The 27,837-nt window shown below is 38.8% G+C and overlaps 2 protein-coding genes across 4 annotated transcripts in view; one reads left to right on the forward strand and one right to left on the reverse strand.

Moving 5' to 3' along the window:
* The first annotated feature begins 718 nt into the window (after positions 1-718).
* rec114 (REC114 meiotic recombination protein) lies at positions 719-9,764 on the forward strand. 2 transcript variants are annotated; one of them, XM_060878740.1, is made up of 6 exons: positions 719-857; positions 3,251-3,340; positions 4,791-4,874; positions 5,557-5,730; positions 9,323-9,394; positions 9,600-9,764. In XM_060878740.1, exons 1-6 carry the CDS (start codon positions 756-758, stop codon positions 9,762-9,764), a joined length of 687 nt encoding a protein of 228 aa, XP_060734723.1. In that variant the 5' UTR covers positions 719-755. The 2 variants fall into 2 exon arrangements, with proteins under 2 accessions (XP_060734723.1, XP_060734724.1); XM_060878741.1 differs by lacking the exon at positions 9,323-9,394.
* Positions 9,765-11,160: 1,396 nt separating this feature from the next.
* Positions 11,161-27,837, reverse strand: part of nptnb (neuroplastin b) — a 35,508-nt gene continuing 18,831 nt past the window's right edge. For both annotated transcript variants that reach the window (XM_060877412.1, XM_060877411.1), the window contains 6 exons: positions 27,257-27,351; positions 22,777-22,913; positions 20,577-20,850; positions 14,361-14,382; positions 13,812-13,881; positions 11,161-12,340 (listed from right to left, as the gene is read on the reverse strand). In XM_060877412.1, the coding sequence (XP_060733395.1) occupies positions 13,821-13,881; positions 14,361-14,382; positions 20,577-20,850; positions 22,777-22,913; positions 27,257-27,351 (589 nt within the window). In that variant the 3' untranslated portion in view covers positions 11,161-12,340; positions 13,812-13,820. The remainder of the gene's footprint in view (positions 12,341-13,811; positions 13,882-14,360; positions 14,383-20,576; positions 20,851-22,776; positions 22,914-27,256; positions 27,352-27,837) is intronic.

Genomic DNA, 27,837 nt, shown 5'->3' on the forward strand with positions numbered 1-27,837 from the left:
ATTTATGTATGTGTGTGTATGTATGTGTGTGTGTGTATGTATGTATGTGTGTTTGTGTGTGTATGTATGTATCTATGTGTGTGTATGTATCTATGTGTGTTTGTGTGTGTATGTGTGTATGTGTGTGTGAGAGTGTGTGTATAATGAGAAGCGTCACAACTAGCTAGCCAGCCTATGTTAGTTATTTAAGTGATAACTCTATTGTTGATGATCACCTTCTCAGAATATTGTTAGTACAGTACTACATTTACATTATATTTAGCAAACACTCATATCCAGAGTGAATTACATTATTACTTCATTTCACACAACTGAGGGTTAAGGGCCTTGCTCAGGGGCCCAAGCAGTGTCAGCTTGGTGGACCTGGGATTCGAACTCACAACCTTTCCACTAATCTACCACATGGTCGCTGTTATAGATTTATCCAAGTATGTAAATTAATACAGTAAATGTTTAGAAGCTGGACTTCATGCTGTTTACATGTTGATTTGACCTAAAAAAAAATTACATCCGACTCCTCTAAATTTAGTTCAGCTTGCATTCAATATTATTTAATTGCGTTTATATAATTGCCAATAGAAGCAACCTCCATTTCGAGGACGGAATTAAATCGCATACTAGCACACTAGATAGGGTGACTAAATAGTGCTCAAAATAAACAGTCCGCTCATTTATACAGTGCACTTTGTAGAGCCGCAGCACTGGGATTAAGACGTAGCCGAAGGTTTCAAGCTGATCCTCAATTCATTTAAACAATGTCGGAAGAAAATACAACAAACAAGGCTTTATGGAAGTTAAAACGTTATGGGCGTTTTCTGCCAAAAGCTAAAAATGTCGGGGGAAGCTCTTCATGGAAGGTAAATAAATAAATGTACAAATTAGCTTAGCTAGAAAACAAAGTAAACAGCCGGACTAGCTAGCTGAAAGGAATGCACGGTCGTTAGCTACAGAGCTAACAATACTAGCTTTATAGTACAAAGTTTAAACTAGTTTTTAATCTTGGTGATAATTTTAGGTATTTGAAGTATTTAAAGTCGATTAAACATCGGGTTTAGGGAAAGAGAGAAAGAAGTTTTAATTGTCTTTGCATGGTAAATTATGCAGGGCTTCTCAAACGTTAGCTTAGCATAAACTTTATCAATATACTTTATGTATTTTAACTAATTTAAGCGTTTTAAATAGTTAATAATCAAATCATGTTTATAACTTTTTTTTTTTTTTTTTTTTAAAGATTTTAATCCACCAGAAATCCAAAATGTGGCCACTAAATATATTCTTAAATATATATATATATATATATATATATATATATATATATATATATATATATATATATATATATATATATATATATTTTTTTTTAAGTTCTGAATAAAAACTTAAATTATATAAAATAATAAACAAATAAATAAATAAGTAATTAATTAATTAATTTATTAATATGTTTAATGTTTTATATTTGTTTTAAAGTTACTAGGTTTAAAATGAATATGTTCTTAATAATGGTGGCTTGGAGTCAATTAGGAGTAGAGCAATAAGACTTAGTCTAATAATCCACCTGATCTAAAATAATGAAATGATGGAACCCCATTGGAAGTCCACAGAACACACTTTGAGAAACCCAGAACTAGAGAACAAGAAAACCCAGCCTTCTTGGTAACACACACAACCTTTATGAACCCTGTGAGCTCAGATGAGAAAAATCGTTCGATACAGAACGTCAGCACTATTTAAGACGTATTACGTTTTCCATCTTCTGCCCGTTTGAAATCTGAAGCGAAGAAGCCGTGAAGACTGACGTGGGTATTGATGTTTAAGAAAACCATCGATTTAACGTGAGGTACTTTAACTGACATTTATTTTCGGGACTAACTGAAATCACGTCTAATGGTAACGTCAGAAGAGTCCTGCCTTCTTATCCATCCAGTGCAGGGTCACACTAAGCACTCATTACTGGACCACATATCTCTGTGGAATGATGATGAGACAATCTGTATGTCTAAAACCACACACTATTCAATGTACAATACTAATTAAGGAATGGTTGCTGTTATATAATATAAATCATGACTACAAGATAGCAAAATATCCAAAAGGTTCCTTAAATCACACAGTGCACTGCAGTATCACGACGACTGGGACCTTGGAACATCCTATACAGTATCCCACGTTAGAGCGTCGATGTGAACACAGCCATCTGAAAAACTTCTCTCTTCTGTCACTGGCTACAATAATAGGAATTAAACAGTGTGGTTAAGTCTTAATTTTCATTTAAAGAGAATGTGATGATGGGGGCACGGTGGCTTAGTGGTTAGCACGTTCGCCTCACACCTCCAGGGTCGGGGTTCGATTCCCGCCTCCGCCTTGTGTGTGTGGAGTTTGCATGTTCTCCCCGTGCCTCGGGGGTTTCCTCCGGGTACTCCGGTTTCCTCCCCCGGTCCAAAGACATGCATGGTAGGTTGATTGGCATCTCTGGAAAATTGTCCCTAGTGTGTGATTGCATGAGTGAATGAGAGTGTGTGTGTGTGTGTGTGTGCCCTGCGATGGGTTGGCACTCCGTCCAGGGTGTATCCTGCCTTGATGCCCAATGACGCCTGAGATAGGCACAGGCTCCCCGTGACCCGAGGTAGTTCGGATAAGCGGTAGAAGATGAATGTGATGATAATTCACTGTGTTGAAAATGAAAAGAATTTGATAAAAAAAATCTTGCAGAATACAAATAAATATTTTGATGATCTGTCAGTATTAGCAACTTAAAATATAAACAGAAACAGTACGAAATTACTTTTATTTTTTCGTCTACTTTTTATACTCTGTCATGTTGAAGTGACATCAGAACTTTTCTGAAAACTTTACACTTTTTAGTATGCTTTGTGTTCCAGGTGATTTTTTTTCTTTTATTAATACCTTTTTATTATTAAGCTATAAAAACAATTAGGCATACATCTGCATCAGTTAGTTTCATTTAATACATTATTACAATAGCAGAAAATATGATAAAGATCTTCAATATGATTAGACTGGTTAAACAGGCAGCTTTTTTTGGTGCACTTAAAAGAAAAGACTTTCTAATCTCACCAAATGGGAAATACAGCCATCCACAGTGCATTAGAAGGCAACCTGAAAAGTAATTGCCTGAAAATCTGCATGTTTTAAATATTCATAAAGTTACTCAAGCCGCTAAATACAGCTGGGGGTGACACCATAAATCATTTTTTTACACAAGGTACTTTTTTGCATTTATTAAAAGGTGTTCGAGTCCAATGAAAGCAAAGGCACGTTGGAGCTGACGATCCTGGAATCTGGTCATCTGCTTGTCTCACAGGCTCAGGAACTATTGGTAAGATGCTCTACATATTTACATATTCTGCGCATAAAGGAGCAGGCCACTTACTCCTTATTACAGGATTTTATTTTATCCGGTATGTGTAAGGCAGATAGAGTTGAAAACACTATAACCGCTTAGTGTGCTGTTTCTCTTTATCCAGAACAGAAATTGCCTGTATAACCCGCTGATTGCCAGGGCACATGCGTCTGAGCTCCTGTGACAACAATAAGCCGAAATCATGGACAACAAAGAGAAATTAGCAGCAGAAAAGGATTCTTTTCTGAGTTGTAGTGCCAAACAAGGCAACTTGAGCATTCAGGACAAAACTCTGGGTCCTTTGATAGCCAGCGAAAGCAGACACTGATTTATTGCACCCATAATCTTAATGTATGACTGTGAGCAGAAAGAGGAAATTTTTTTTTTCCCCACACAAGTAAATGCTCCTGTAATCTTTTTTCTTGAGGCATGACTAATATTTTATGTGTGGAGAAAGAAGTTATCAAGTGGGTCATCTGGATTAGATTTGCATGCACAGAATATCTGTCTTGAAAAAAGAAATAAATATAACTAGCAAGAAGGTTTATTTCAAGTGTATTGAAAATCTGCCAGTTCTTATGAAGAGGTTGAAATCTGATGACTGAAGGTCATAAAATATAATTTAGATTATTTTCATCCTCATTAAACTGCACAGAGAGCCCTCCTGTTCTGTGAATGGGGGCAGATTCATCCTGGAAAACATTGAACCATTTAGGGTAAAGCAATTAAGGGGTTAAGGGCCTTGCTCAGGGGCCCAGCAGTGGCAGCATGACCTCTAGGCTATGCTATGTCTACATTTTGTAACTGGAAAAGTTAATCAAGTAGAAAGACTTTGCATTGATTTTCAGTGACAAGTGAACTCATAAATATTAGAACTCAAAAAAGGTCCCCAGCATCACAGGGGCGCTATTTTATTTACTTTAATGTATAGTAGATATAATATAGGCATAATACACAACGTTTACAGAAAAACCTGTGTTGGATAAACAAGCACAGTGGTACAAGTTTGCAAAATATGTAAAGAATATTTTTATGATTCTGAACACAACTTTCTGAGCTTTCTGGCAGCAGAGCACATAGTTGTTGTTTTTTTTCTTTTTTTTTTTTTGGGAAGCTGATTTTTGGCATCATTCATTTGGCAAAGGGGAAATTCCTGTTTCTAGCAAGCCACAAAATCTGTTGAGGATCTTATGGAAATAGACCCCCCTGCAGGAATATTAAGGAATTTCATCTTAGTCAGTAAATCCTCACAATGCTTTACTGGTTGAACAATTGTTGGTAATTCTGGCTTGTCTGCTGAAGATATGACTTGGATGGTTGAACAAAGACACTTCCGAGACTTAAGTATTGGCAAATTGTCAGTCTTCCACACACTCTTCTTGACATTGTGTCAGACTGGGTATTGTTTTCCTCTGTGTTTGTGCAGGAAGGCTTCTCTCTTCTCAACGCTCAGAGCTTTCTGAAGATCCAGCAGAAATCAGACAGCCTGCTTTTCTATTTTACCCTGAAGGTGCGGTATTGGAAAACAAAAGAACACGAATTCACTGACGAGCTTAAATGTGTTTTGTAAATGCTGTGTTTAGCTGCAAAACCAAACTATAATTAGTATTTAAACAAGGCAGACAGTATTTAGATGACAGATGATAGTTATATCTTCCCAGGAGCAGAATCCGTCTTCTTCTCATGCGATAGATCAAAGTATGCAAATATAAAGGAGTATCTGTCCTCTGTGACCTTGAGCTGAAGCCTCAAAGATGTAGGCTTTAAGTTTGTGGTTCGTTTATTAAATCAATTATCTTTCTCCACCAACTGCAAGTCTGTAACTAGAAAGGATTACAATATGAATACTGATGCAGGACGACTAATGAATATAATAGAATCCTACATGGGCAAGCATGGTATAGTGTGTACATGTTTAACACAGTGTGTGTGTGTTGGGGGGTGGGTGTGGGGGTGGAAGACTAAATGTGCCAACACGGATAGGAATACCTAACAGTTTGACCTTGTGGTGACCTTTGTTTGGTAAATGCTTTAAAAGAAGCTGCAGCTTTTATCCAAAACAAAACAATGAGTTGCCGAGGAATTGATTTAAATGTAGGCATAAAATTAATAAGCTCTGTTAATAATCATGTCAGTGGAAGGTCCTCAAACAGTTAGTAAAAGAAACGTGTGTGTGTGTGTGTGTTTCACAGGAAGAGAGTCGTATGATACGAGTACAGTTTGAGGGCAGCAGCAGGTCTGAAGCTGTAGATTTATGCAGGAAGGCAGTTGAGAGATTGAATGAATATCTGCCTGTAGGCACCCAGGAGCAGCCTGGGCCTTCATCTGCAACTCACACCACTGGAATCTCTATCCAGCAACAGCAGGTACAATACATGAACGACAAAAAGCAGAAGCAGATATGGGTATATCTCTATATATCTCTATCTCTCTCTCTCTCTCTCTCTCTCTCTCTCTCTCTCTCTGTCTCTCCACACATACACACACAGAGACACACATAGATAGATAGATATAAAACATATGTTTATTATATCACAAAGTGTTTGTAAACACCTGACCTCCACATCCATATGTGGGCTTTCCTCAAACTGTTCCCGCAAATTTGGAAGCACGTTATTGTACAGGATGTTTTTGTAAGCAGTAACAGTACAATTTCCCTTCACTGGTACTAAAGACCCCCGAACGTGTTCCAGCACGACAAGTTACCTGTCTTATTGAGTTTGGGGCGGAAGAACTCAAGCGTCCTTTACAGAGCCCTGACCTCAACCCTACTGAACACCGTTGAAATGAACTAGAATGCAGACTGCAATTCAGGTCTCGTGACTCAACACCAGGCTCTGACCTCACAAATGGTCTTATAGCTAAATGAGCAAAAACACAGCCAAGCTCCAATATGTAGTGGAAAGCCTTCGCAGAAGATCGAAGGTTGTTATAATAGCAATAGGGATAAAACAGAACAGGGGGATGTGGATATGTCCAAAATAGTATATGTCCAATATGTTTGATCAGTGGCATCACCAGACCACTGGGGACCAATTAATTATTCATTTTTTTGCTTTATGTGAGTTGTGGACTATTCTCAGCACAATGACACTGATCCGATGGTTTGAACTGATCAGCTCACAGATAAGAACGTTCCCCCCGAGCAAAAAGATCCAGTTTGCAAAGCAACAACACACAGGCTGAGTCAGTAATGATATTGTGTGCATCTCTATGCTGCATCTTTATGAATTGTACTAATTAGTACAACTGGTATAATGTTTTTTTTTTTTTCCCCATTATTTTTTCTTTCAGTGTAATCCGGAATCATGAACAGTACAAATGTGTTAATGTTTGCATTCAGACAGCCAATGCATAACACAGCAGTTATTGCAGTTATCTCATGAAGCTGGTGGTGAATTTTAAAACGATCCAAACGCCCAGTTTTAGTGAGATGGACCAGGTTTGTGCCAAATATTCAGCATTAAGTGCTGAATTCAAAATTTCAAGTTATTGAACAAATAATGAGTCAATTCAGACAAATCTCTCCAGTGACACATTTGCATAAAACTAGTTGTCTCTTGCAAGCGTGTTGTTGTTTCAAAAGAACAGAAACTTTGCCATGACTAATTAACCAGCCATTAACATTACTGCTTTTCTGTTAACTTTGGAACCCTAATATGCTTATAGCTTTATACCTACAGTAATAGCAGTTATTTTTGCCTTTTACTGTACAGCTTTGCCTGTAGATCAGTGATTAACAAAAGTAAGCTGGAAAAATGTTAAAGGCGCCCTGCCACACGTATTTCATTACTTTTGTGGTAATGTCTGAAGTTTACCATGGACTCTGTAACTTTTTTTTGTGGAAATAATGCCTTGGTTACCTTGTTTCAAGCCATTCTAGTGTGGTATAGAAAGCCTGCAGGAAGACTCAGCTCGATTTGTGCCAGTTCTCATGAATATTCAAATGAGCTCTGCTGCTTGGTTCCGATTGGCTAACCGCTAGGATATGAGAGCATGACTATTCATTCACCCAGCGCAATAAGTAGCCTAGGCTAGAGGAAATTTGTTTACAATCACCTTGAATTGCGGCAGAATGGCTTCTTCACAAGCCCGTTGACGTTCAGCCATCCTTGCTGTATAGGAAACTCACTGAGCTACACGAATTCTGGGGGCGCGGTCTCAAGTGGGAGAGCTCATGAATATTAATGAGCTCAGTCACCCTGACGTCAGAGTGACCAGCTTTTCCAACTGACCTGATTTCTCCCCTTATTTCTTTTAAGTTGCTAGAACTGACCGGGGAGGTAACAGTTCGTTTTCACATTCACGACACAACACAAACACATATGGACCTAACACATATCAAAAAATACAAGTAAAAACGGTTTTGTGTGGAAGGGCACCTTTAAAGTGACATGACATACGGCTAAGTATCGTGACCCATATTTAGAATTTGTTCTTTGCATTTAACCCATCCAAAGTGCACACACACAGCAGTGAAAACACACACACCGTGAACACACACCCGGAGCAGTTGGAGGGCTTCGGTGCCTTGATCAAGGGCACCTCAGTCATAACCGGACCGAGATTCGAACCCGCAACCTTAGGGTTAGGAGTCAAACTCTCTAGCCATTAGGCCACAACTTCCTCATGATTGTTTCTAAATCAGCTTTGAGGTTTCTGGTGGTTCATGTGTGGTGAGCAATGAGGCTATCAATAATGATGATGATGATGAGGATGATGATGCAGGTCACACATGGGTGACTAGTGAGGCTTTGGTCCAGTCCGAGGTTATTCCGTACTCCTTACAACAGACACGCTGAATACACATCAGCATATTTTTCCTAAGCTTTTTGAAAACATTTTAATAACAAACAGAACAACAGTAAATAGATTAATTCGAAGGCTAGCTGTAAAAACATGGAGTTAATAACATAAACCTAACCTGTTGTAGTATTCTTTCTAGGATGCTTTTTGAATTTGTGCTAATTTAAAATTTATTCTAATATTGTTTAGTACTTGAACCTGACCTGTGCCTAAAGGCATAGAATACCAAAAGCACAAAAGGACAGACATGACCGTTTGAATATTGTGCGTTCCTCATTCTAAAGTCACGAAGATATTCTGTTGAGGCAAAAGAATTCAGATTGTTGCATGAACCGCTTCAGTTGTGATATGTAAAACAGAACGACTTGGCTCTCCAGCTGTCACTCACAGAGGAGACGCCGTCAGCTCCAGCGCTATCTGATGTGACGATGGGTTCAGAGCACGGAACTTGAGAACCTGTGGCTTGGAGGACCATTGACTGGCGTGTGGGATGTGATTCCATTTACAACAGCAGTCTGTATGCAGAGATCAAAGATTTAATAACAACTAAACCACTTAAGCCTTATTACTGGCATAAACTGGAGCCTCCTCTTCAGAGCAGCACGATTCAATTAAACGGAATACAATGGTATCTCATTGTACCTCCCTCAGTGTCATTAGATTTCATTGTGGTTTCAATGGGAACGTTTAGCTTCAGAGTAGATTTTGTTGAACTGTTAAAACAAGCCTCGCTGCATCGCTGCATGGCATTAAAAAAAAACGTTTCCACACTTTAATATTTAATGTACCTCGTCGTACACTAAAGCATGCAGGTTTCCAGCTTACCATTTCTACAAGATGACACTACATATGTGTAGCTTTGTTTTCACTAGATGGTGCTGAAGGAACATTCTCATTCACACAAGAACGATAGCGCTTGCAGATTCTATTACGCCAGAGCACTCATTTGACTGGACTGGATGGTGAAATCTTTTGCAAGTATTGCAAGTCAAAATGCACTCGTCACAATATGGTGACAGGAACAAGACAGAGAACGAAGTTGCTTAGAAAAAGATGAGCACTTTTAGTTAGTAACGATTTTATTGATCGGCGTGGAAGCTCTTTGGTGTGAAACCTAAGCGTCTAATGAGATATATCCCTGTGTCTCTTAAGACTCCTGTAGCGGCACCGCAGGAGATCCGTGACGTTACCCAGGAGTCTCTGTCCATTAAGCAGCTTTCTCAGGTACCACTGAAGATCCATCCACTGATTGATAAAAGACAATACAGATACTGTGTCCAGGAACGTGACTGTATGAGTTTTCATTCAGTTTTAAGGAGATATCACTTGAGCTCACTGTCACAAAGTCTTTATTTATTTATTTATTTATTTATTTATATATTTATATAAATAGACATTCACAGAGGTGTTTTTTTTTTCTTTTCTTTAGTACTTCCTGGGTGAGAGTGGACTGTCCATGCCATTGGCATATCATCATTTCACTCTGCCACCGGGCGACACGGAGGCTCTGTTGCGCCTGTGTTTGCTCGACTCGGGCTTCCCTAGTTTCGTAGAAGAGGTGGAGAACAAGCTAAAAGCCTTGATCCAAGAATGAGGTACAACTCGTGTAAAGGTTTATGACAGAACATTTACATTATTGGACATATGAAACAAACATTAAAGGAAAAATCCACTCTGAAAAACTTGCCATCTTTAACGGAGTCCAAGATTCATGTTGTAATAAAATTTTGTATTGACTCTTTTAGTTTAAACTTCTTTTATTGATGTCAGTCTATTTTGCAGTTCTGTTAATGGTACCCTACATTATCCTCAAATCTGTTTGAGTACCTGCTGTGGGATTTTGCCCTCGCTTCATCTCTAACTAAAGAGTGTGATGATAATCCTTTTCTCTTTCTCTTTCTTCTTCATGTATTCTCTGCACAAATGATCAACCTCCATATTAAGATCATCGTCAATGATGTCATAGATCACAAGCTAGCTAAGCAGAGTCTCTAAATAGTCTTAAATATACTAGTCCCTTAACTAGCTATGCATTGTACTGCATTCTTTAAGACTTTAAGGCCAGCATTTGCACCAACATCTCAATTACTGTCAAGTTGGATTTTCCATTATTGGGCCTTTTTACACCTGGTCACTTCATGTGTTTTCTCTGATCCGATAGCTATCTGATTTGTTAAAACTGTTCCATTTACATTAGGCCACATAAACGCGTCTTGGCGAATCGGATATGAATCAGATCTTTCTACTCCCGCCCAAAATGCAAATATATTTCACCTCATTTCCGGGGTAATTGAAATGGAACACGCTTTGGTGTGTGCGTTTGCTACAAAAAAACAGCATTTACTGTTTGCTGCATTTTCGCTGGCGGCAGCAGTGCATTTTAAGACCCAACGAGACACCTGGGTGAAAGATCGAAGCAGCACTGGTGGGAAAACATATTTGTTTCTGGCGCGATGCACGCTGCGAGTGACGTACTTCCGTTTGGGAGGAGTATAGCGCTGACGTGTGTGGCTTGAACAACCACATTCATTTACACCTGTCCAGTTTCATCTGAAATGCGTCCCAGACCACCTCCTGAAGTGGTTTGAACCATCGGATTTATATCCGTCTCGAAACCGTTTCGGAGGGCATTTAGACCTGGTCTTTTTACGATCGGATAGCTATCTGATCACAGAAAACGCATGAAGTGGCCTGGTGTAAAAAGCCCCAAGAAATAAAAGATTCTTAGGAAGATATTTCACAGTTTTATTTCTTTTTTTTCCCTATTAAACATTGTCGCTGCGGTGGCCGAGTGGTTAAGGTGTTGGCCTACAAATTAGAGGGTTGCGAGTTTGAATCCCAGGTGCACCAAGCTGCCACTGCTGGGCCGCTGATCAAGGCCCTTAACCCTCAACTGCTCAGTTGTATAAAATGAAATAATGTCAGCCGTTATCTCGTAAAGACATAACGTAATGTCTTTCAGGGTGGACTTTTGCCTTCAGACATTCAACCAATCATTTAAATCAATCAAGCAATTCAAAACGACACACCGGTTCATATTTTCGAGCCTTTATTTTAAAAAGAACAGTTGGTCTCACATATTATTGTAATGGCTTTAGCTCCAGCAGGTGCCATCTTTACTTATTGGTCCAGTTGCACTGCAACACACTGATACATCGTTTTCTTTAAGAGAAGTAGTCATGCAACTACAGCAGTGCATTTATGTCGTTCCTGCATCTCGATGATCCCACAACATTAAAGCTTAGTCTCTGAAATTCATCAAAACGAATGCGGCCCAGCGTACAGTTGCCATTAATTCTATTTGAATACATATTGCATAGGATAATAGCCATGCTATACAAGATTCATATCTGACTAAAAAGAAACAAGGTCGGAGGACATAGAGGATTAAAAAACTTCTTCACTTTTTACAGATATGCTATTATAATATTTGAACACTTACAGCTCAACCTGTACAAGACATCTAGGTAATTCTAGAAAATAAATAACCTTTATTCATCTTTTAAAATTCTTTAATACATAGACAGTTCTCCGTGATTAAATACTGCTCTGCCAGTCACAGCTAGGCTCCTGCAGTCCAGCTTTACATAGAACACCTTTGTTTAATTTTTATGAGCTGATGATAAACTGTACAAAGAACTCAATGAGTGGAGCTGACTTTTTTTTTTTTCTCACTTTGAATTTCTTAAAAAAAACACGCATACACACACGCGAGCACACACACACACACGCGCGCGCGCACACACACACACACAGAGTTAGGGTAATCCTCTGAAGCAACACCACACAAAAGGATAACAATAGAAAAAAATGGCATGTTATTAGGTTATGTTACTGCATGCATTCGACACGATATGCAAGTATGCAAAAGGATTCGCCTCAGAAGGATGACATGATAAAAGGAAAAGAAAAAATAAAGAACAGCACAGAAGAGTAAAAGGAATGTGCACACCTTTTTGAATGAGTTGGATCAATTGTGCTCACACATACTCACATACCATTAGACTGAATAAGGCATGCTTTAAGACAGTCCTTATTGTACTTTTCTGCCAGTGATATGCTGTTGCTGATTCGTTGGCCAGGTGAGGCAGGATACGCTTTAGTAGAAATAGCCAGGAACTTCTGCTCTCCTTGGATACCTTCATACGGTCAAGATGTGCAGTCAGTATTCTGTAGAAAAGCAAGCAAATGTTTAACACAAGCACACTGCGTACTGCGTTATTGCCCTTGTTTGTTTTTTTTTTTTTTTTGTTCTTATTTAGACCTGAATTCCACTGATATCTATTTATTATTGTTCCTTAGCAACATGTGACAGTTTTGCAACAGTTCTAAGATTAATTATAAGATCTGTATTCGTTCTGCATGTGTCCTTTGGGTTTTGGTAACACTTTGCAATGAAAACGTTATTAACATGCTTTAATGCATTTCTATTTATTAATGCATATCCATTGCACTTTATAGCGATGTCTGTTATTTATCACGTAACGAAGAATACAAGACAGAACGTGCGATTATTATACCGAAAGATTCCATAATGGAGTGGTGTGTTACGACACCACACAGTCTGGAGTGCGTAATTACACTACGACCACAGCGATTTGCTGATGAGTACAATAGTTTATTTATTTTTGGACAACACGTCACACATTTTACGGTTTAAAAGTTATATTTAATATCGCAAGTTTGTTATAGCAGCGATAAAGAGTCGTTCCGTTTTTTTACACACAACCGAGACTGATTATTAGTCTTAAGTTTTCCTGGAGCTTTCGCTTTACAAGTCCCTGTTTATGTATAGAAAGAATAGTTAGTATAGAAACAATAATGTATTAGGACATTATATATTCATTGATATTAACATGCAGTCTACGATACAGCTGGAACTACTTTCTGAGCCGTGCTGCCACACACAAATAGCGCACACCTTCTGACCAATCGGATTCAAGGATTCGGCTGCAGGTGTTGATTACTTTTCCGTAACAGCGCAGCTCTGACCATTCCGTAGCAACAGCCCACACACACAGACTTATAAGGCAGTATGCTACATCATATAAGCATAAGCTTATTAACGTCTCTTTTATTTTCTGTTTAAATAAAGACGGACTGACGAGTTAACGACTGCTACGACGTAAGGGATTACGAGAACACACTTCAAAGATGTTCACTACATAAAATAAGAGACAGTAAATAAATAGCACAGAATTGCAATAGTTGCTACATCTATAACACATTTAACTTGGTGAGTTTGGGTGAAATTGGCAGTGCGCTTATACTATTAATGCATTTTATTACATTGCTAGATAGACATTACTATAGAGTGTAATGCATTCTCATAGACAATATATATAACAGAATACTGTACGTTCTGAATGTATTATAGATGAATATAGTTACGGCCTTGATTGTAAGTGTTGCCATGTTTATTTAGTCCATACAAATAAATACATTTTTCATTTTTTTTCATGTCTGTTATATTCCATGTATTAGTTTGTAGCATTCAGCTATGCATTGTGATTGTATTTGTCAAAAACTGTTCAATGACACAACGTTCTTTATGAAACCCCGATCAAAACCCTCGTGTTTTTCTTAATCGTCTCTTTCATAGAACATTTCATCTGCACGGTCGTGTCTGAGTAACACTCACATTATTTGCTCAGTTGGTGTTGCGTTGTCTCAGGTTTTTGTCTTTGTGGTTGTTAGTTGAATTGGTTTTCCTGTCAGAGAAAAAGAAAAGGAAGAAAACGATGAATTACAGAATAGCAACAAAATCTGAGCACCTTACAATTACACCACCAGTCGAAATGAACACATTAGAGATTTACTGTATAATTTCCACATTCAAAAATTTCCTGCCGTTTAAGGCTGAATTAGGTATTTTGCTTCTTGTAGCTTCGGATACTTAAAATGGTATCGTTTCTCTGCATCTTTTCTTTTTTTTCTTCCTGAGAAGCAGTTAAGAATATCAGCTTCTTTGGAAAGTTGAAGGAAAACTGGCTGAGAAAATGGCGAGTGTGCATAATTTCAATAGACATACTTAAATAATTTAACATGTTTGTTTCCTACTCACTGCATAGTTTAATATGTATTCACATCAAACATGTACAGTTTGTTCAATAACTTCTGATAACATCGATAAGCATTTATTATAAGCATTTATTATCGTAGATAGAAATTAGAAAAGCTCAGGTCTTACATGGATCCTGCTGGTTCATCATCTTCATCCGAGACAAAAAAGCAGAGAACAGATATGAAAATAAAATAAAGGAAATGTATTAATAACTAGAAGAAAGAAAGAAAAAAGCTCTCAGCCTATCTTTTATTATTCTATCCTGTGAAGTAGGTTATTTAATAGCGCTTGAAGAGTTTACATTGTCTGCCTTTTTTCGTCCTGTGTGTTTAACATCAAATGAGATGAATGAGATGGATAAAAGGACGGTTATTATGTAGTGACGTGTAATTCATATCATAATATTATATAGTTTTACAGTTTGTCTCGGGCTTGTAAATATCTACAGTTGTGAGCAAGAATCAAATATATTCTAAAAGCTAGCAGCATAAAACTCAGCTAATGACTTTCACAGCTGACGTCTCTCAACATGTATGATTAGAAGAACAGGAAATAACCTAGTACCAAGCATACACTTGTGACATAGCATAACGCTTTGAGACACAGATGGAGGATTAGTTAGTGTGTGAGTGTGTGAAAGCAGCATGCATCTGTAGCCTGATTCAACAGTCACCAAACAGGGCGAAAAGGTCATATTTATAGACGGAACAACATGGCTGCCAGTCAATTAACTGACACACAGTCAAGCTGTTTCAGATATAACTCATACACTCATTCCCAACAAACCCATGCAAGATTTTTAAAGCCAAAGGGCACTTCAATGCACGATGGCTTTATTATCTCATGATCTTAATCTCGAGTAACCTGCGAGGAAGCTTCACTTTGATCAATAACACGGCCGACTGAGGTCACTTCCAACATGGCTTTAATCAAGTCTGAGAAAGGAAGTGAAAACTAACCTGCAGGGATAATTCTGTAATTCAGTAAGTTTCGGACAAAAGCCAGTCAGTTGAGCGTGCTCAGTAGAAAATTACGCCAAGTCCAGACAGTTCTCAAAATGGATTGATCAGCTAATTCAGCCGGAATTCCGCTTCAGTGCTTTATCCTCTACATACATTTCTTTTTTTTTTTTCTTTTTCTTTCCCCCAATCATTCTATGATTATATACGTACAGTAGGACCCAGTATCAGTGGGGATATGTTCCAAGCTCCCCGGTGAAACCGGGGATTGTAGCGATCACTATATAACGCGAATACTGTGAGACATCAGCAGTAGCACAAATTACTTTTTCGTGATTACCATAGCAACCTCAGCATACTTTCCCCCAATTTCCCTATGAAATCAAGATTTTTCACCTTTCCACAAAACTTTTCACCTTTGGGACGCTTCTTCGGGACGTCTGATTCGCAAGCATCGGCACTTGCACTTTGGGGTCTTTTGGGGCCCATATTAAGCCAAATAAGGGTTACTTGAACATTAGCACTTCAGTACCGCGAGAGCTGCTCTGAAAAGCGAGACGGCTACTATGTGACTGAAGGCTGGGTAGCGTATACTCTGTGGATACATTGGACAAATGGAAGGTTAACGTCCCACAAGCTTTCATCATCTTACTCAGGATGGTGCACAATCTAAATGATTAATGCTCACTGTATTTCTGGAATTCTCTATTTTCATTTTTCTGGAACAGGGTTAAGTGAAAACACGGTATCTGAAACAGTCTTAGTGAGTGTGTGTGTGTGTGTGTGTGTGTGTGTGTGTGTGTATTTAGATTGAGATATATTGTGTGTAAATGTGGTATATGGTGTATTATTTATTTATTTATTTTTAACCAGTCAAGCTCCTATATCTTAAAAACACCACTTCCCAATATAATTTATGTTCTATTCAGCTAAGAAGCAGAAGATATACAACAAAAAAAACCAAACAAAAAAAAAAGCTTTCTATGTTAACAGCGAGAACCACCACCAGAACGCAGTGTATTACATTCTCATCTCGGATATAATCTGCCTTAATCTATCCCCATCCGTCATTCGCATTCTTGCTTGGGTAAATCCTGTTCAGAGCATAGAGCTTTGTTAAAACTGTACACACTGGTGATGGATGAGCAATGAAGTTTTTAATTGTTTCAGGTGTCTGTCTGTCTATCTATCTATCTATCTATCTATCTATAACTTGCAAAGAATTAAGAAAGAATTCATCAACGTCAATAGATTTGAGTGGCAATATATTCTTCTTCTTCTTCTTCTTCTTTATCTACTTCTTCCTGTCATTGCTGTTGTTGTTGCTGGAAAGGCTTAGAGCTCCCTTGTGTGCAGAGTTGCGCATGTTCTCCCTGTGTCTGAATGGGTTTCCTCTGGGTTCTCTGTAGACCAACTGGCAATAGAAAACTGACCTTTGGTGTGAAAGCATGTGTGTGTGCTTGTGTATGATGCTTTATCATTTAACTAGTATCTCATCCTGGTGTATTCCTGCCTCGTGGATGAATGAACGTATGTGCTGAACATTTCTGCGTACTCATTATAAACATTCTAAATAGTCCAAAATGAAGATAATAAATGACAACGAAATAAAATCACCCCAATTTCAGACATTAGACACAGATCATAGGAATTCCACAATATTCTATTCGGACAATGTGTTCATTAATGAATCTGAAGTTAATGATTATTATTGTCCCAGTTATTTGATAAAGTAGTGTTAATAACACTTTGAATGGATGGACGACAGAAAGAAGGCAAACTTTCCATACATGCAAGTTCTCAAACTTACCACCAACAATGAATATGGTGCCACATGGAGAAGAGAAAGACAACAAGGTAATTCAATTTGTTTCATGCTTACTTGTTAAGACTCTGAAAGCACACAAGGATTTGGTAGTGCGAGACGGTCAGTAGTGCTATTACGGGAATGATATAGTCACCGAATACTGAATATAAAACATTTATGAGTTGCTCAGGAACTCCTGGTTACTCAACTCCAACTGACTGTTTATGACTGTAGAAAGGACATTATTCATAATAACACTCTCCGGTGTTTATAACAGTTTATAATCACACCCTCCAGTGTCACCCAAATGAGGATGAGGTTCACTTTTGAGTCTGGTTCCTCTCAAGGTTTCTTCCTCTTCCATCTAAGAGAGTTTTTCCTCACCACAGTCGCCTCAGTCACCTCAGCCGTGTTCATTGGGGATAAATATAAACACATTTAAATATAAGTCTAATATAAATTTTCAACTTTTTGTACTATATTTCTTATGTTCTGTAAAGCTGCTTTGAGACCATAAAATTGAATTGCATGGAATAGAGACACACAAGGAAAAATAAAACGATGATGCAAGTGCAAAACAGATACTGAGGACATGTTTGTGGAATTGTTTATTATAGTCATGTAAAAAGTCACCTTAAACAGAGAGGGTTCTGTTTCTTGACTGCATTAGTTGCACAATGTTTTACCGAACACCTCGTATTTGCCTGATAACTAAGGACAAGAAGTTCAGTAAAGCAAACTATTATGCCGTTATAAGTCGTGTAGGTGATGTATGTCCAGCGTTCAGTCTACAGAACTGGCAAAAATACAGAAAATACTTATATGGCCATGAACCTGCAAGTTGTATTTGTTGCTTGATTTGCCTGGTAATGAAAAAATCTTGAATTTAAATTCAGTTTACTGCAGCATCATTTACAAGGATGCTCTCATGTTGAATCTGAACTAGCGAAATCACCGTGGCCCCTGTTTCCTGCAACACTCGTTTGTCACACTGTTATCCGCCAGAGGAGCACAACTGGCCTTGTTTAGCCTTGCTGAAGGCAATTTGTGACCTCAAGATCTGACAAATGTAATCTCCGTCAGCACAACCAGCTAGATATTTATTTATTCGTCCATTTTATTCTCTCAAATCTAACTGTAATTAGAAAAGAATTACCATAAACTCACTTTATGGTACTGTATGATTTAACAAGAAGTCAATTACTTACAGAACTGCGACTTAATTTACTTCATTTTAACCGAAAATGAATTAAAGTTTGTTTAAATAGTGTATATATGTATAATCGTTCAGATTTTAATTGTGTTCCCTAATAAGAGACACACAGACTTATGAAAAGTGCCGTTGCAGAAAATATCTCATCAGAAGAATGGAACAATATCGTGAAAGTATTAAATACATACTGTAATCTGGTGCAGTGTTCTGGCGATGACATTTCCGTGAAAACAGAAACGTTACCACGCTAAACATTTAATACCTGCGATCCTTCGAGTAGAAATAACCAGCACTAAAGTTATCCCAGGATGATTTGTTAACTTAGTAGCAGAGAGCAAATGCAGCAAAAAACATTTTAACAGTTTCAGCTGTTACAGAACTATTGCATTTGTATTTCAAAACCTTATATAAATCCTGTTGATTTGGCTTACGGGAACACGCTAATGTGATGTGACTGAGCTCTCGGTTAGGCTTGAAATAGCAAAACTGCAAGACTGCACTTGTAACGGCAGATTTTTCACTTGTATTTGTAGTTAAATCTGTTTTAATCAGCTGAAATATAGATCTTTGTTCAATTAATATGATTCCGTCAAAGGATAACTGTCAAAACAGGGGAAAAAATGAGGGAAAAGGTGAGGAAGAGGGTGAGGAAGGCAAAGATTGCACCAAAGATTGCAGTTTCTAAATTGTACAGGTTAGCCGATTCAACATCAGAAATCTTCCTGAGAGCAGAAGACCAAAATCTAACATTATACACCTTCAGCATGTTGGGTGTAAAAGGGTGACCGTATCCGAGGAGATACCCCAAACCCCGGTCACGGCTCATTGATGATTCGGGACTGATTTGCAGAAAGTGGTTCGTCGCTGTCAGGCGGAAACCTCGTATGTCCAAATTTTGTCAATTTCATATTTTTTCACATATCGATGCTATTGGTCAGTCCCCACGTGGGTCTGTTATTTTTACAAGTTATTAATCAATCTAAAGTCTTGAAAATAGCTTGAGCGCAAATCTCATAACTCCATTGGACACTTCAACTGTCCACCTCTTCCTCACTCCGCGGGAGAGATTCGCGGCATATTTCTCCTCAAGAAGAGTCGCAACGAATCAACACGTCTTCTGAGGTAAATGTCTTCAAAACACTGGGCTCAAAGAAAAAAAATCTTGACCCCCGCTAGTTCTGGTGCTCGTCTGAGGACAGGCATTTAGCGCAAGACAATCCACTGTAACGCGGACTAAACCCTGTGCACTGCAGATAAGGTACGGCGTTTTTTTAACTTCCTGAAAAATAACGGTTTTGGAGATACGAGGATTCCGCCCGACAGCATCGATATACTGTACAGTACTCAAACACTGAGATTTGTCCAAGTTGCTGGATTTAAACCTTACAGAAAGTTTACTAGGGAGCTAGGAATGTTCTGTGTGTAAAATTCATCTGAGAAGGTCAGAATATCACTTATTTACATGCATTATTCATTTCATATACTCTTATTCTGATCATTTAGATGTCAATAATTCTGTGTAGAAAGACGTACATCAAATTAAATGAACTTCAACTCTTTTTTTTTTTTTTAATGAACTGCCTTGGCTTACTAGTACTATTCTGAAGAACAGGTTATAAACCATCTGCCATCTCTGTTATATTACTCAGCTCATTGAAAGGGTAAGTACAGCCCACCGCTGGCTCAGAGATGCCCTAATGTGTAGCTCCAAAGGTCAAATTAACATGCATCTGTGCCTGACTACTGGCTTTTGGATAGTCCTATGATTGAGGCACTGAATCATACACTCTGTCCTTGTTACAGAGATTATTTTTTTCTGTTCCACTTCTTCTTGTGTGTTCACAGATCTGTTAGAAAGGGATTAGCGGGTACAGAGTTCTGAAATTCTCTCCGAGATAATACGCAGTGCAAGTTTACTTTCCAAGGTTGCGTTGATGCTGCAGTATTCACTAAGATGCACTATGATGAGAGTGATACTAATGCTCTCAAGCATTTGAGTACTTTCAAGATTAAAAAAGGCTCCGTGAGCTTCAAGAGTCCGAATCAGCACCAGAAAAGCCCGCAATAAATACTCATTAATGCCACTGTCCTGTTAATGCTTCAAGAGCAAACTTGTAAACACTCCAATAAGACATCCTCTGGCTGATGTAGACATTAAAACTAATTGGGTAATAAGTCACCACAGTTGAGTTTCAGCTGCTCGTCGTATCGTCATGAAGTTAATGGACATAAAAACCAAGTAGGAAACATTTTAACAGAAGCATCAGTGTCACCATGTATGGCATACAGTATCATCAAAGGCTAAAAGATGCTTTATATGACATGCTAGTTTTGAGGGAGAACAGAAAATTTGCATAACTTACCATCTGGGACGTCGTCTGGCTTCTTGCGCTTCTCGTAAACCACAATGATGACCACCAGGATGAGGATTTCTGCCAACACACCGAGTAAAGGCCAGAGTGGAGCCAGGTGACTACGCACCCGCAGAATTGACATGGATTCTTTAGACCCAATGACGTTTGAGGCACTGCAGACATACTCGCCAGGGTCTGTACTAATGTCAAGATTTATAACATTCAGTTCTGTGTAATTGTCTTTGCTCATAATGAAGAAGCGTCCGGTGCTGTTGTCAATGTCCTACAAAATGAAAGAAATGTACTTCAGGAAAATGTTAAAGGAAAAGCATACAATCCCTGTTTCCAAAAAGACAGGTACAAGGTATAACACAAATAGATTGGGATACCATGGGATGGCTTTGCGTATCCTGCTAAAAACACAAATCATTTGTCACCTTTCTTTTCAGCCATCACTTGTCAATCGAGCTGTGCTAGAGTTTTGCCTTATTCCTATCCTTCAGGAAACAATGGTTATATGCATAACCTAACATTTCCCTTTTAGACAAGTCACTCTGTATATCTCGGATTATACTGAGCATATATTCAAACCCTGCACAGCTGCAGCCAAGGAGGAAGAATAATGGCCTAATGCCTGCCTGATCCAATTAGTATAATGGAGCGAGCCATACACAGGATAAAAACATCCGGATGCTAAAATGGCCCAGATGTAAAAGGGAAAAATGTCCTAGTTCCACAACGTCCATGTAGCAAGGAGCCACAGACAGGGTCACACGGAGGTTTGTGGGGAAACCCCAGAGGCTGCTGTGAAAATGTCTGCCACTGACATCCCATTGAGGATGGAAATCCCCCAGATGATTTGCTTAAAGGTAAGCAGGGAGAAATTCTCTCTCTAAACATATTTTACGTCCACTGATGTTAGAAGCTGAAATAGGGAACAACAACGTCCCTCAAGCACCAATCTATAAGGGACTGGTCAGCCTCTGGCAATTCCCCCTCAATGCCTAGCAGGACGAACAAGTTCTGCAGCCAGATATTACTTGACACCACAGTTTAGCTCTCACACACAGCATTACATGTCAAGCTTTTAAATCTAAGGTCCCCCTTTCTAAGTATTACAAATCTACGTTGGGCTAAATCACCTGGCCTAGGAGAATTGTTATCTCTGTGAGCTGTTATCTCTGGTATGAGAGGCAAGCTCACCTAATGCATCCTCTCCAATTTGGAGAAGATCAGCTCCACTTGAAGAAAGGCAAGAAATATGCTTTTCTCAAGAAAAGTAATAATAGAATAACATTTTATTCCGGATGTGAATATATTTATGTTAAGCCTGCCAAAACAATCCAATACTTGTTCCACCAATTAGTGCTGGAGCCTCCACTCCTTCACCACAGGGTCATGCCTGGAGAGAAAGCCAGTTCCAAGATTGGATTGGCTAGGAACATGTGTTGCCAACGGGGACATCAACAACTGGAGACCATTTTCCCTGTGCTGTTTTCTCCCTGCAGATTGCTCTACTTTACTCATCATCATTCCGAAGAATGAAAGCCTTCCTAAGGGGGTTCTTTGAGTGGAGAGAGAGCCGCCGTACATCAGATGTAATGTGATAACATCAACCCCCGAAATGTCCACATTAGTCTGTTGACTATCTGCTGGCAGCTTTTCTCCATGTTCAGACAGGCACATAGTCTGTTTGGTCTGCAGCAGCATGACCAAGCTAAAAGCCTGTAACAATATATATTTATATAGCCTGTAACAGTGATATATTATCTTGAACGGTGCAGCAGAAGATTGGACGGGATTACTGACGGGAGAACTGACTTCGGGGCATGTCTACTACCCCAAGGCTATGGATGGATGTCAAATAAAGCGTTCAGACAGTGTTCCATGGGTTAGGGTCATTTAAGCCTTTAGATAAGAACAACCGTATATTCATCAAGCCAAATAATGTAAACTAGCCTCCTTTTTTGATGTCAAGTTTGCACATTTTGCATAAAAAAAAAAAACAGTTCAGTAAATTAACACCTATCTGTGTTATACCATGTCTATACTGCATGTAAAGAGATCATCTGTATTCTAGGTAACAAGAACGCCAACATATGTATTTAACGTCGAGAAAAAATGTACACTTTAGAGATCCATAGCTTTTTGCTTATACTATAGTAGTGTTGATGTAGATACCAGTAGGAGAAAACAACATGCTACGTACTACGTATGATCCCTGGCTGACTTTTTTCTGCCATGTCCAGATGGGATGTGGGTATCCCACTGATTTGCAGTACAAGAGAGCGCTTTCTCCTTCTTTTTTATTCTCGCTTCGCTTGTGACCAACGATTTCAGGAGCCGCTGAATGGAAGAGAAAATGCACAATATAAAAGCTGGTACATTCATTAAAAAGAGAGAGATTTCATTGCATCTATATTTTGCAATGCGGCAGTTTTATTTTTCAAATAACGGATAGGAACATTAATTAAACAATATTTTATTCGTAATAATTATTTACACGTTTGACATACAACAGTTCCTTTGGTAAGCCAACATGCATGGCTGAAATTTTTGAAGCCAATTACATGTTCTAAATAAAATAAAATCCCATATAAGCTTCAATTCAGGCTTTCGTGCGTTCTCTATGCCTGTTCATGAACCGTTTCAAGCTGATGTGCTGAGTCATCAGCTTCCCAGTTAGATGCCTGGTTATGCATTAGACACTGCCGATGCTTAAAATCTGTCGAGTTTGCCGTTTTGGCCATCGACCACAAAGTCTCTTCTTAATCACTACTCCATTACGGACAGGGAGCTGCAACGGCCTTTTCCTTTTTGCTAATCTTTAAAATTATGATCATTTCTTCCATGTAATTAGGCAGGATCAGGAAGAGGCCCGGAGCGAGTGTTTATTGGCGCGAACATGGAAGACGGCCCAGGCGTGACCTGGGACACGGAATACATCACCGCTCTGTAATTGTGGTGCACACGTGCCATCTGAGGATTGTGTGGATGTGCGCGTGTGTGGGGAGGGGATGGAGTAGGAGCTTAGTTGGGCATTATCCTCACACGCTTCTCCCCTGACAGGGAGTAAATCGTCTCTTCTCTAAACAGATAGGACTTTCACTGCTGTTCAATGTCATTCTGGCCTGCATCCAAACCCTGATCCCTCACGGAAGTGGGCCTTTAGTCTTGTGATCACCGATAGAAAGAGATAGGTAACAGCACATACAGTATACACTGCAGGTTATTTGTAGGGAAACCTCATCTGCATCGTTTTGTTTTTGTCTTTGCCTACCAGAAGAAGGAGGTGTAACCTATACCAAAAGGAAAACGAGTGAACATACTGTTGGCAACTGCATCCGTTCACAAGCCAATGATGAATTTCTAACGACGAACAGAGAAAGCAGCAACACTTTTACAACCAGCCATATGGATGAATTTCATAATATTAATACGAAAGCATGTTTCTAATTAGTTTTGCAGTTTAACTCGAATAATTAAGAGGATGACACAATAATGACTGGAAGATTATGCATAGCCAAAAAAAAACAAAAAAACCCAAAAGCAACTCAATACATCGACGTACTATGCTGTTGCATCAAATCGAATTATGCTGGAATGTATTTAAGAATTTTTCTCACTGTTAGCACAAAATGCACGTAGGAGCAGATTATCATTGTGAACAATAAACTCTTGCCATTAGAAGCGGCTGGGACTGGATACAGGCCTTAATCCCACCCCAGCACACAAGCCTCCATCTGTTCCCTCAGAGCTGAGAGCTGGAGAGAAAGGTGCCAAGGACATGAGAGCCTGGGGGTGGAGCGCAAGATAGAAAGGAGCACAGCTTACCTTCCTGCTTTTTCTAACTCAACTGCTTTTAGCTTCTGATAAGGGCCTCACCTTAAAATTGTGCTCTATTATGCCAGATAGATCACAATAGATCACAATATAGTTCCTTTTCAACCAGCGTTTTGATTCGTACCAAACGGAATAAAATAATTGACACCGATTCTTATTTGAATTATGTACATTAAACTCCTTAAAGCTCGAAGGAATTAAAGCTGCCAGGATGTGCTTAGAAACTTCGTTCCTTGCCTGTTCGTTTCCTTAGAGATGCACAGTAGAACCCGAATAATAAGCGATGCAGACAGAATATGCAGAATCATTTTAAAACACTGATGTGAATAGAAACAAAAAAATAAATAAATAAAAAATTGGTAAAGAGAATGTGGAAAGCAATGCTGCATACTGAAATTCATTAATAAGTTAGTGAGGTATAAAATATTGACAAGGCATAAAGTCATTGGAAAATAATCAACAAGAAGTTGGTGCACTGAAGCCATTAAATACCTGGAGGTTAATCCTTTTTCTATAACACCATGTTTTATTCCTATTTACAATCTGACAATGATTGCAGTTTTTTCCCCTCTTTTTTAAGATTGAAAACGAATCGTACTCTTTTAATGTTTATAATTACATTTAACGTCGTAGAACGTCTGAGCAAGCGCCATGATTCATTAGCTCGTTTGTTTTATTTTGAATTTTTTTTTTGCTTTCTTCTAGATAAGAAGATAAACTAGATTTCAGTAAACATTTGCTGGAACTGGCTAGAACTCAGTCCCATGCTGGTAATTTGTACCAAAAAAAAAACTGTGTATTTCGCAGTCGAATCTGTTCTAGCAAGGAGATGTAGCACGAAAGAAGGAATGCGACGCACGGTGCAGTGCATCTGTCCTGTCACATGACAGGATGAGAGTGGGAAAGTCAGAGCTGAGTGGACAACAGCATCATCGCATTATGCAACCAAGCAACGTTTAAAGCAGGCCTGCCAGAACAGTCCGGGCATGCTCAGTGTGCACGACGGCGGTGTCAAAACAAATTGGCTTAAGTGAGGAGTGTTTCACGGGTCTGTGGCTACAGGGGGGTGATTCCTTCCTGCCTGCGCTGGCCTGGAAAGCAGCACGAGCACCGTGTAGTTAACGCTTCACTTGATTGTTGGTTTGAATCTTTGTAATATTCCGAACACGCTTTTAGATTTTATAGGTGTAACGACGTATAGACGGTTCTATGTTTTATGCTGTTTAAAATATCACAAGGCATAATGACGGCTGAATATAAACGGTCCTAGATACAATAAACAAGACAGGAATAGATATAATAAATGATCATTCTTATTCATGGCTATGAAGTCACACTGAGTGAAAGCTACCAAACAAGTGAAATTCGCCAACTAAATTGGCTCTTTGTGTCATTGTGAATTTCAAACTATAACGACTCGTCTTCTCTGTGAGAGACAGGCATTGTCCAGAGACCTCTTTTCATCTGCTCCGTGGAGAAAACTAATGAGACTTGATCTCTCCATGTCTGCACTATTTCACTCACAGTCAGGCTTTCTCTATGTGACTGTCTGGATTTATCCCCGTGCTGAAAAGCTCTCGTTTTGCTTTTTTTTTTTTTCCACACGTCGAGCGACGGAGCTGATTTACAGTAGAAATCACTCTACTGTTTCAAATCGTTTTTATGTTTTGTTTTATGATGCTGTCATTTTATGGCACAATGCTGTTATTTGTAGGTGCTGAGCATTGACTTATCCTGCACTACCGGACCGTGTCAGACAGCCACGATGTGCCGACATAAAGGAAAGATTTCTGTCAGTTTGGTTTTTGGAGATGCAAAGTATACTATTAACGTCAGTCATTCACTCACTCCTAAGAGTTAGCGCTAAAACACGACGGGGTGGTGGAACGCAGCCTAGCAAAAAGTGGAGTTGTTCCCACCCCAAATTTGATTCTTATCAACAATAACTGCAGTAAATACAACCGAATCATTTTAGTGTTAGGTTTAATGCTGTGGATAACGATGTTAGTTTCTGGCAATAAGACATTACATCACATTTGGGACATCAAGGTGCTCAGAGGCAGCTTGGTGGACCTGCGGATTGACCTCACAACCTTCCAATCAGTAGGTCAATGCCTTAATCACTAAGCTACCACATCTGACTATCCAAATAAAAGACAAAACATGCTGCTGGTTCTGCCCTATGTTCTGCCTGATTGTGTTCACTTGTTCTGTGTTGTGTTCTGATGAGTTTGTCTGCTTGTGCCAAGGTATCGTCGCAAAGGCTTTATCGTTTGTATCCAAGCGTCTATGCCTTATTTTCTTTTCTTCCATGTTCATGTTTCTTGTCGTGTGGCTGTTATTTTTGCAGTTATAGAAGCTGTCAGTAAGACAAAAACTGTTGATTGTCCTGCCACAAAACTCTCTGTACCGTAGGATTTTCTGTTTCAGAAAATGTACCGCTCTAACTACGACTGTTTGAAAGCACTGATGTTCGAATCCTGTTAAAAATGAAATGCCTCGTCACAGCGGTTAAGACTTTAGACTACCGATCAGAAAGTTGTGAGATAAATCGAGGGACCACTCAGAACCCTCAACTGCTCAGTTGTACAAATAATAATAATAATAATAATAATAATAATAATAAGTAAATAAAATGTAAGTCGCTTTGTATGAGGCTGTAAATGTAAAACATCATCATATCAGCAAGTACACTTATATAAATTGCTCTGATGTAGAATTTCTTTCACTGATAATGTGTTAGAATCTGACAGAATAACATAGAAAACTAATCGACACCATTAGAGACGTAAACGAGTATTAATTCGTATATACAGCATTATACTCACGTATACAAATAATCTTACCTTTGACTTCAATGGTTGCATTGGCATTTGGGGCTTTGTCAAAACTGTAAACGCACATATACTCTCCGGAATCTTCCGCTCTCGGTTTGTGGAGTCTATTACAAAAAAAAGAAAAAGGTTAAACAAGCTTAAGTTGATTTAAATAGCATAGCACTATCCAGCCTGTTCCTGGGGTATGATACAATAGCACAACGTAGAGCCGTTATGTGTTTACACATACAATTACAACCTCTTTGGATAGAGATTCTTTTAATTCTATTTAATCGCAGTCAACGCACCAAGATAGAACAGTCTGTCTGCGATGGAAGTAAGCACAAGTTTATTTTGCCACAGTAGTGTACTTGGAAAGCTGTAGCAGAATCAAAGCGATGCCTCCGTGGAATTGCTGTTGGCATGATGCTGTCTGCTCCAGGCATGACTGTCACTAGGATATGACTTGCATACGATCTGACAGGATATTTCCTCTCAGAGATTGTACTTGGCTATAAAAGGTCTTGCAGCATTAGTGGTAGCTAAGTAAAAACCCTCATTAGGATTATTACATCACAGTAATATATATTTGGATATATAAATCGTCGCTG

This window comes from Tachysurus vachellii, chromosome 9 (assembly GCF_030014155.1).
Source record: "Tachysurus vachellii isolate PV-2020 chromosome 9, HZAU_Pvac_v1, whole genome shotgun sequence".
Lineage (NCBI taxonomy): Eukaryota > Metazoa > Chordata > Actinopteri > Siluriformes > Bagridae > Tachysurus > Tachysurus vachellii.